At 37.5% G+C, this 11,518-nt stretch overlaps 1 protein-coding gene across 1 annotated transcript in view; it reads right to left on the minus strand.

Moving 5' to 3' along the window:
* Nucleotides 1-1,424, minus strand: part of LOC121386900 (galectin-3-like) — a 7,192-nt gene extending 5,768 nt beyond the window's left edge. Inside the window, exon 1 of the mRNA XM_041517941.1 lies at nucleotides 1,094-1,424. Coding sequence (XP_041373875.1) covers nucleotides 1,094-1,157 — 64 coding nt within the window. The 5' untranslated portion in view covers nucleotides 1,158-1,424. The remainder of the gene's footprint in view (nucleotides 1-1,093) is intronic.
* Between the last annotated feature and the right edge of the window lie 10,094 nt (nucleotides 1,425-11,518).

Here is an 11,518-nt window from a genome sequence, read left to right on the forward strand (position 1 = left end):
CAATGCAGTGCAAATCAATACAGCAATACATGTATTTTTTAAAGGTGAATAATAGTGACTTTCAACAATTCATGTTCATGCTTACAGTGACATCTCTCGGAAATATATACCTCTCTCTCTCTCTCTCTCTCTCTCTCTCTCTCTCTCTCTCTCTCTCTCTCTCTCTCTCTCTCTCTCTCTCTCTCTCTCTCTCTCTCTCTCTCTCTCTCTCTCACATACTCATACGCATAATCTCACACACATGCACACACACACACACACACACACACACACAGTACACACCTTCACGCACATGTATGTTCATGTGTTATGTGGACTGGTGGCTATTAGATACAAGTAAATAAAGACACATTTGAATTACTTTTCTCTGGTAGCTGTTATATACAAACATGTAAGCATTTTTCATATACAATAAGCGAGAACCTTCGATTTAATAAGCGATTAACAGAAATAAAATATTTAAAAAAAACAAAATTGAACGACGCAATCAACACATTTTATTTACGGTTATATGGCGTCAGACATATGATTAAGGACCACACAGAGCTGTCGCCAATACATGGGGTACTCTTTTCGACTAACAGCAAGGGATCTTTTATATGCACCATCCCACAGACAGTGTAGTGCATACCACGGTCTTTTATATGTCAGTCGTGGTGCACTGGCAGGAATGAAAAATAACCCAATGGGCCAACCGACGGGAATCGATCCTAGACCGAACGCGCATCGAGCGACGCTGTACCTCTGGGCTACGTCCCGCACCGAAATAAAATAAAATATTAACACAAATATTAAATCATGAAAGATATCTAGTGATGGCGGGGGGGGGGGGGGGGGGAGACATAAACAAGTAAATTAAGGCATTGATAGAAAAATGCAAGGCACTGCGATATGAAAGAGATAGATAGATAGAGTCAGAGAGAGAGAGAGAGAGAGAGAGAGAGAGAGAGAGAGAGAGAGAGAGAGAGAGAGAGAGAGAGAGAGAGGGAGGGGGGTGCGTGTCTGTGAATAATCGTAGAAATTAAAACTATATATATATATATATAGAATATATATATATATATATATATATATATATATATATATATCTTACCAAACCCGACTGATCCCACTTCTGTTATTTGCGTCAGCTGTTCTAGACTCGAGGTGTATCCCATACAGCGTTGTTGACCTTCGTTGTAGACGAATCCAGAACAAAAACCTCCAAGGCGTCGTCTGCACACGAAGAGGCAAACCTCGGACGACTGGACTCCAGCTTTCTGTAAACAGGGGTTCTTCCTGGACAGACTTATCAGTAAAGACGTTTAAATAGCGAACCGGACTGGATTCGCAGCTTTCGGAGTGAGCATATGCAACAAGAGCTGCTACTATTATCATGGACGCATATGGCGACCGAATATTGAATTCTTGGAAATTCATCATGATTTAAGATTAAACTTTGTGAGTTTCCGAAAGAAAAAAAAACCCTCGTCTGTTTTGAAATCGTTTTTCAGGGACGAAAACAGACTGATTCAATTATAGTTGTAGCACTGTGTGAGAAAATCAAACTGAGAATACAAAATAATATGTTGATATGTTATGTCACTATTAATTACAAAAGTTATTTAGTTATAAAGTTAAAGTCTCACAAACGCAAACACCACCGTTGGCGTATTCTATGTAAATGTCAAATAAAAATTAAAAAAACCCCGAGGGAAATAGCACTCGTTAAAACAGTTCCGATCTTCTAAATACGTCCGTTTTGAGTTAAACTCTGATCTCTGATGGCAGTTATATCGTCCAGATGTCTAAACGCCAGAACTAGAAAACAATGTTCAATTTCTGCGACAACAATACAATACATGTTTCACTAATGCGAACCTGCAGTTTCCATGCGTCCCTTGGGGCTAATTAATTATTTAGTTGCTACACCGTGATTAGTCCAGACAGTAGCTACGTTGACAAACAAACAACAAGAAGGAAGTAAGGAAGGAAGGGATGGTTTTATTTAACAATGCACTGAAAACATTTTATTTACGGTTATATGGCGTCATACATATGGTTAGGGACCACACATATATTCAGAGAGGAAACCCGCTGCCACCACTTAATGGGCTACTCTTTTCTATTAGCAGCAACGGATCTTTTATATGCAACATCCCACACACAGGATAGCACATATCGCGGCCTTAGATATACCAGTCGTGGTGCACTGGCTGTGACGAGAAATAGCCCAATGGGACCACCGACGGGTATCGATCCCAGACCACCCGGGCATCAAGCGAGCTCTTTACCACTAGCCTAACATTCCGTAACGCACGTGTCTGAATATCGCTTACCTCGACGTCGATAAACACGTTGTCGTCCACCTGGCCTGTAAAGTCAGAACCGAGACTTGTCAGTGAATAAATCACGTCTCTAGTGGGACAAGTGAAACCGATTTGGTCCATGTGCACACAGCCATTGCATTCGACGTTGACTTCGCCTGGGTTTAACTTGCGGACCAACGTAGAGACGCCGTGACCTTAAATTGAACTCCCTCAACCGATTCTTAACTGTTCGTGGAGAAACTGGACGACAGTGAGTACTTACAACCTGAATCGCCGTGTCCGTAACTGTCGGAAGTTCGTTACGGAGGTCTTTGATACGTATAGCTATATCTTAACGTGACAACGTAACGTGCAGAGACCCCCTCCTGGGATGGTCAGCTAATTTTCCTGTGGCTCTGAGATGTCCACCTAAACGAGCTATCGTCGACGTATGTACCCGATATGTGTGGGCGACGCGACGTTGCGATTGTCGCTGCATAATTAGAGCAATAGATCTACCCCTATCAAGCTGTAATGTTCGCGACATTTTGTTTTTTAATCGTGTTGAAATGAAATGTTGCGCACTGTTCAACACTTCGATTTGGTATGGTGTCTATAGCACTAGGCAGTGGCCCGGATGCACGCTTTCTTGACAAATCGGTAAAAAGCATGCAGCTTCGCACTTGTTCTCGGCTGATCCAATTTTAACCAAAAATGTTTTACACAGTAAGATTAGGTAGCTAGGTGTCATATGTTACGACCTTTGGTATACAGATACAATAGTTATATTACCAAAACTGAATATGCGATTGTTTTTTCCGTCAGTATATATTGACATCTTTCTGTTGTTTAAAAGCATAATCTTAATACTGAAAATGGTAGGCATGCCAACATACTAAGAGGCTATGCAATATACGTAACTTTGGCACCTTTGAAGACGAAACAAATTTTATGTTTAATTGCAGTGTTAACTGATCATAGATGTAACATATTGCCAGATTTGTAATAGTATCAGATATAGTCCAGACCATTCAAACGTACAACGCCTATCCTGTGTATGGACAGATCAATATAAATATCATTAACTGCTGTACTGTTATGATTAGCCAAGTGCTTACAGCAGTTTACTTCTCTATCTTTGTCAGCCGTATATCGACATAAACATATACTAGATTAAAATGTGCTGAGGTATTATTAAACAAATATTCATCTCCTATATGTGTCTGTGTTCAGACTTATTACCGTGTTTCTCATTGTTGTTACTATATTCGTCTGTTCTGGTAACTAAATGTAGATAATCACAGATTGTACTTTCAGTCAGTTCGTTAGATGGGTTATTATAGGTAACTTAGCGGAACTTAATCCTTGCCCACGGTGTTACCAAGTGTCCACTAGGTTACTTTCACAAATAAGTGAACATGTTTCTGTTAGTGGACATACGTATATATTTTGGATGCAAGACGTCTTCGGACAGAGGTTAATGATTATAAATTAGAGAGTAGACAGGTGACCGGTCGCTCCAGCTCTAAAAACCAGGCTATTGAGTTTACTATTGTGCATGACTTTTGAAACGTCGTGTTCTCGGCGATACATTTGTCCAAACAAATCATGAATTATCCATTGGGTAATTATGCTTTGTATTTGAGTGTACACTGTTTGACACAAGTAGCTTTTGTTTGCACCTATCATATGATTTAATAGTTTCGCGTCTTTCGTCAGGTACACTTTTCAACTTAAAATGACATCATCAATTATCCACTATGCTGTTTTACTCTCCATTCTATGCTACTTGAAAAGCAAGTAGAGAGAGAGAGAGAGAGAGAGAGAGAGAGAGAGAGAGAGAGAGAGAGAGAGAGAGAGAGAGAGAGAGAGAGAGAGAGAGAGAGAGAGAGAGCATATATTTGAAATACAAATTGTATTATTCGTGCCTCTGGCGAGCATAATACATTATTTGTATTCCTAATATATGATATTGACGACACTGAAACACACGAGAGTAAATATGTTTTTATCATAGTATCTCAAGCTTAATACAACGAGTTTTTGTAAACTGTACATGCAACTTTAATTCCAGTCCTCCATTATTATATATGATGTAAGGACTTTGTGAACGGAAATGACGTCAAACTTAATTGATGTCATGTTGTGTGTCCTTACATATAAATAATCTAGAGTTTAACGGGGTGTTTTTTTCTGAACGCTGAACAGCTTTTAGTGTAAAGTTTTGTTCTCTTCTTTTGTGGATTTTTTTCGGATTGATTTTTTGTTCGATATTTATTTTATTAGAAACCTATTACTGCTGCATTTACAATATCCAAATTAATCCCGCACATGTGCGTGTGTACACAGGCACACACACACACACACACACACACACACACACACACACACACACACACACACACACAAACACACAGAGAGACACACGAAAACACACACACACACACACACAAAGTCAAAAATAATTATCTGTATATTATTTACAAGAACTGGATATATTGTCCAAGCTAAAATGGTTCTTATTTCGCAGGCTAAAACAAATATTAACTTTAATAAATATTAGAATTCTCAGAACCAGGAATCTCAGTTTGGTAATAATCCTGTGCAGATAAGAAATCTATTAAGGCGAAGCAAGTCAACTTACGTGGATATTCAATTACGATGTTTGGGCTACGTTGATCACCGAAAAGACATCTAAAATATCGGTTATACTGTATAGAATTATGGTAAGTTAAAATGTTCAGTATGGTTATAGGTTTAAGTGGTTGATACATATAAATGATACTCTAAATAAACTAGTCCTGGGTAATTACTGGTTAAACCAAAACATGTTAAATAAAACAGTTTGTATTCGTACTGTTTCTTAACGTCTAAGAGATCAATACCTACAAGCTTGGAATTATAACATTACCTATTAGATATTTAAAACAAAACATGAATGTGAAAATTACCTTCTGCACTTGCCTGAAAAAATTCGCAAAATATTTAGCCGCCTCAGACCAAGCAATCACTATTTACCGATTGAAACAGGCAGATGACAGAATGTTGAAAACCAAGATAGAATATGTCCTCTCTGTAACATTGCAGTAGGTGATGAGTTCCATTATTTATTTCAGTGTCCTCATTTTACTAATGAAAGAAGTACATATAAAAAGAGATAGTTTTATATTAGACCCAACATCCTTAAAGGGACATTCCTAAGTTTGCTGCATTGTAAGATGTTTTCGACTAATCAAATATTTCTACGATTAAACTTACATAGTAAATATATTTTTTTGTTTAGAATATCAGTATCTGTATATTCAATGTGTTTCTGGTCATCTTAATATTTGTAAGAAGCTCAAACTGGATTTTGTCTTCCAATAATTTCGTACGTACGAAAAAATTAATTTTAAGAAATAAAATGAAATTTAACCTAGTACAAATATTAGAACGATCAGAAACACGTTTAGTATACAGCCGCTAATATTGTATGCAGAAAAATAGATTTGATATGTAATTACAATCGTTAAAAAGTCTCTGTTAGTCAATAACATCTTAAAGATTGAAGAAAACTCGGGAATGTCCCTTTAAATTAAGTCAGCTAAATAACTCCACAAAAATATCAAATATACAGAAATTGTGTGCATTTATTCATTTGATTAACGACGTGTTTAAAACATTTATATGTCGTAAGTTACTTAGTTGTAAGTTTTATTATATTACCTGTATATTATTGTGTACATGGGTGTTGTAAATTTATTTATTTAGTTATTTGAATGTTTGATTGCATTATTGTTTTAAGCAGCACAACAAAATGTTTGTAAACCGCCTCAAAAGTAACACCGTAGGTGTTCTAAGCAAATAAAGTTCTGTTCTGGTCTCAAAATAGAGTATATATGCAGCAGTCGGGACATACTAGAACATTACTTACAATATTACCTTTTACTGAGGCAGAAACTAGAAATAGTGGGGCTATTGTCCGTTTGCATAAAAAGGGAACCTATCAATTGACATCTAACTTCTGAATGAATAAAGATAAAATTAATATAAAACCCCCCATTAAGTATTTAAGTTTCAAACCCATGCCATCTCAAATAACATTTGTTTTGGGGAACTAAAGTTCAGGGTAAATGACTTTTTTTTTTTTACAAATTACCATCAAACTGCATAGGTTAAATCTTCCTTTTTAATATACATTTTACAAAAATTGATAGAAAAGCCAAGGTAATATGAACGACAAAACTGCAATACATAATCAGAGCCATATTTCTGTACAATACAGAGTCGAATTGGATATTGACAAAAATAGTGGATGAATCGATGGATCTCTATCTAGTGTCTCGCCTATAGGAGGACAGCCTCTCTCGAAGAAAGAGGGCTGTCACTCCCAGACTAGTTGTTCAATGGGCGCGTACTTCTACCTTTAATAGTTTTGTACTGCATTATTTGTTTTACCTCATAGACAATATGTCAAGTCACGTTGCACACCTTGGCTATTCTAGCATTTTTTCTTCGCCCCTGTATTAAAAATGAGATTTAATTTGTATAATTAAATAGCAATTTGTAAAGAAACATTTTTATTTATATTTGGTTTATTTAAAAAACATATATATATAGAGAGAGTTGGTATGGGTTTAAACTTTTTTTCTTTTTTTTATTGTTTTATTTCATTGTCCCAAGACCATTAGACAGTGCCAGGGTTGGGGAGCCCTGATACACCGCCTTACAATTTATCTTAAAATTAATATTCATACATGTGTAAACATACATACATATATACAGACATACACACACACATACGCATACACGCACGCACGTACACACTCATATTACATTCTATTTTGATATATGCAGGTACAAATCAAAATAAAATAGTACTTCCTTGTATGCACGCCTTATGATCCAGGACTTTTAGAAAAAGAAAACGAAAAAGGGGTAACAACGAGAGAAGAAGAAGAAGAGGAAGAAAACCTAAAGTTGATAGTGAGTAACGAAGGAGAATTAAACTGATGATAATAACAGGAACAGCAGTCGGGCCTGTGTTGGAATGGTATATGAACATGCAATTACAAAAAGTTTTTTCTTTGAGTAGATCGTTATATAAGTGTAATGGGTTTTTTTCTGTTTCTTTCACTATATAAAAAGGTCGAGCCATTGTGCCCATTCTTTATTAAACTTTTCACAGTTGCAGTTTTTGAAATAAATATATTTCTCAATTTCAAATTTGTTTTGCAAAACGTTTTGAACGGAAGCGAAAGTTAATTTTTTTTTCTTGCATTTTCGTACATTGTATATAATATTTAATGTTAATAATTAGCCAGTTAATTATATTAACGTTCTTTTTGTTAATAATACCAAACATAACAATATGTTTGTCAAAGTGGAGAACAATTTCTGTTTTGGACAAAACCCAGTCTTCTACAGCTTTCCATAAAGTATTAACCTGAGTGCATTCATAGAAAAGATGTTGTAGAGTTTCTGGGAAGGTATTACAGAATATACACATATTAGAATCTACATAATGAATCATATATAGAAAAGTGTTTGTTGCTAAAATCCGATGAAGGATTCGATACTGAAACCATAATAAAGTTGTATCGTTAATGCTTTGGAAAGGTAATTCGTAGTATTGTTCCCAATCACTTGAGTCAAAATTAAATCCTTTATTTCTATATTTTATCTGCGCTTTGGGGATTATGCGTTTATGGTTGAGTATGCAATACATGTCCGTACATCCCTGTTTACTTTTCAAAACAAGTCTTAACCTAAAAGGGAAAATTGGATTATTCACTTTTTTGAAACGTTTAATATCATCGCACAATTTAGTTTCTAATTCATTATTTTGTTTCTTTTTAAACGATGCATAAGATATTGTCTTACCTCTTATTTTAAAACTTAATAACATGTTTTTATTTGAATTTTAACTCTTCATTATGAAGTTAGATGCCAATTTATATGTTTCCCGTTGAAGGAAACGGACTATATACGGAGAGCACATTGTTATTATTCAACATAGAACATTCTAGTTTTCATTTTGGCTGTGCAGTTAAATTTCAATGTGATAAGTGGAGGGCTAGTTGAATTGGAGAAGGGCCAGTAAGATTTTCCTGCAACTGGCCCTGCTAGCGACCACGGTTTTTGTATTAATTTTCAACCCTGCAGACATATTTCTGAAATGGTCTACTTCCGTTTTATCGGTGTTTATTTGCATCCTATTTTGGAGACTCTACATACGTAAGCATGTAATAATACAGTTCAAATGAACTTCGTTTTCCGTGATGAGTACTCTATCGTCTGCACAGGCTAACACACAGACGTATGCCTGTAAATGCACACATTTTTGAAGATATTAATGAAGTATTCAGTTCGGGATCATTTTTTTTTTTTCTGCAGACAAGAAGTCTTCGGTCAGAGATTAATGATTATAACCTAGAGATTGGACAGGTGACCGGTCGCTCTAGCTCTAAAAAAAACAGGCTATTGAGTTTAATGTTAAGCTTGAAACGTCGTGTTTCTCGGCGATATATTTTTCAAAACAAATCATCAATTATCCATTGGGTAATTATGTTTTATATTTGAGTGTGCACTGCTTGACACAAGTAGCTTTTTGTTTGCACCGATCATATGATTCAATAGTTTTGCATCGTTCGTCATGGTGCACTTTTCAACTTGAAATGATATCATCAATTATCCACTATGCTGTTTTACTCTCAATTCTATGGTACTTGAAAAGCAAATCGATATATAATAATTGCAGAGAAAGTGTCTGTGTGTGTGTGTGAGAGAGAGAGAGAGAGAGAGAGAGAGAGAGAGAGAGAGAGAGAGAGAGAGAGAGAGAGAGAGAGAGAGAGAGAGAGAGAGAGAGAGAGAGAGAGAGAGAGAGAGAGAGAGAGAGAGAGAGAGAGAGAGAGAGAGAGAGCGAGAGAGAGAGAGAGATTATTACCAGAGTTGGGGGTTTTCGGTATCTTCAATATCATATATTAGGAATAAAAATTGTATTATTCGAGCCTCCTAATATACGATATTGACGACACCGAAACATACGATAATAATATGTGTTTATCATATAATTTCAAGCTTAAATCAACGTGTTTTTGTTAACTGTACAGGTAACTTTAATTCCAGTCCGCCATTATTATATATTCATATGATGTAAGAATATGTGACGCTGCCTTTTTGAAAGGAAATGACGTTAAGCTTGAAACGTCGTGTTTCTCAGCGATGCATTTTTCAAAACAAATCATCAATTATCCATTGGGTAATTGTTTTTTTTTATATTTCAGTGTACACTGCTCGACACAAGTAGCTGGGCGGGTTTTTTTTTGTGCGTGTTTGTTTGTTTTTTACACTTATCATATGATTTAATGGATTTGCGTCTTTCGTCATGGTGCATTTTTCAACTTTAAAGGATGTCATCAATTATCCACTATGCTGCTTTTTTCTCAATTCTATGGTACTTGAAAAAGAAATCGATACACAATAATTGCAGAGAGAGAGAGAGAGGAAGAGGGAGAGGGCGAGAGAGGAACAGGGAGAGAGAGAGAGAGAGAGAGAGAGAGAGAGAGAGAGAGAGAGAGAGAGAGAGAGAGAGGGGGGGGGGATATTAACAGAGTGTTTTTTGCGGTATCGTCAATATCATATATTAGGAATAAACAAATTGTATTATGCGAGCCTTCTAATATATGATGTTGTCGATACCGAAACACACGAGAGTAATATGTTTTCATCATATAATGTGTTTTTGTAAATTGTGCACGCAACTTTATTCCCAGTGCGCCATTATTACATATTCATATGACGTAAGAATATGTGACGCTGTCTTTTTGAAAAGGAATGACGTCAAACGTATAAAATAGTGCTTAACGGGGACAGCTTTCAGTGTAAAGTTTTGTTATTTTCTTTTGTGCGAATGCGAATAATTTGTACATGCTCATATACTACTAGAGTTTCGAGCATTTCCGTTCCGGGTCCTGTCTCTGGATAGCCAGGGGCTTGTCCCGGGACAGAAATAAAATAAGCGGACAATTTTGAAATTTACATCCAAAAATTAAATAGTGGGCCTCTAATATAATTAATAAAGAAAATTCTACTCATTAACTTTGGTCGCTAGATTAGATCGGGTGGTCAAAAAGAAATTAGATAAGATGGGGGGAGGGGGTAGAGTTGACAATGGGCAGAATTTTGAAAATAGCAATTAGTAAAAAAAAGTTAATAGAATAAAAAAAAAAAAAAAAAAAAAATTACAAGCCAAAAATAAAAAGAATTGACTGCTCGGTCGAATATTTATATAATTTGGAGCATTTTAGAAGGACAGTCCAAAAATAAATAAGAGAAAGAAGAGAAAGAAGAGAGGATCGGACTATTTATTAATATTAAAAAAAAGAAGTAATTTCGACATAAACTTTTGAACGAAGATCTAAAAGTTTAAAGTCCGATATATATGTCCACGTGAGTGGCCTCGTTAAGGCCGTCAGGTTGGTTTGTACTTCGGAGAGGCTGGAGATTCCCGGAGTGTCGGCAGTTGGTCTTTTCGCTGACGTAGTGTCTGAACTACACTGGAGTAGCCGGGGCCGCAGACTGCACTGATCATCTTGTGTATGGATCTGTTGTCGAGCTTGGCGAACAAGATGCACTGTCTGTAGGTCTGGTCCCTCCGGTGCGTGACGACTACTCCACGTATTCCACTAAAGATCTTGTTGTGTAGCTCGTAGCTGCTGCCGTCATCCAGTCCGCGTTGAGGTATCCTCCCCGAAGTCGTTGTGGATCCCGCGTGTCCCCCTGCATATACTGGTGCAGTTGGCGTCGAAGTCCGTTGATGGCAAGTACCCATTCGGCGTCGTCAGGGGGCGGGGCTACCGGCGGCGGCTTGGTCTTGGCTGGTTGGGTGGTCGGTGATGTTGCCTTCCGCTTCGCCGCCGCCGCAACAACATGTCCCTGTGCCGTCTCAACGGGAGCGGTCGGTATAATTGACCGCTGCACCGGAGTCGGCGTCCGAGGAGTGGAGGTCGGTGGTACAGCCCTTGGAGGCTGGCACATCGCAATGTCCAGGCTCGAATACGGCTGATCCGGGGATGCAGGCGCCGATGGCGATCGCGTCCTCTCCGACGAACTCGGTAGGGGCGGCGACGCAGAAGGGACCGCCGCTGGCGGGTGAGCCACCAGCTTTGTCCCCACCTGAGCCGTGCCTGGCACGGGTTTCTTCTTCCTCCTTCCTCTTCCAGTCCCTCCGTTCCTCTTCTTTGGAGGCA

This window comes from Gigantopelta aegis, chromosome 12 (assembly GCF_016097555.1).
Source record: "Gigantopelta aegis isolate Gae_Host chromosome 12, Gae_host_genome, whole genome shotgun sequence".
NCBI lineage: Eukaryota > Metazoa > Mollusca > Gastropoda > Neomphalida > Peltospiridae > Gigantopelta > Gigantopelta aegis.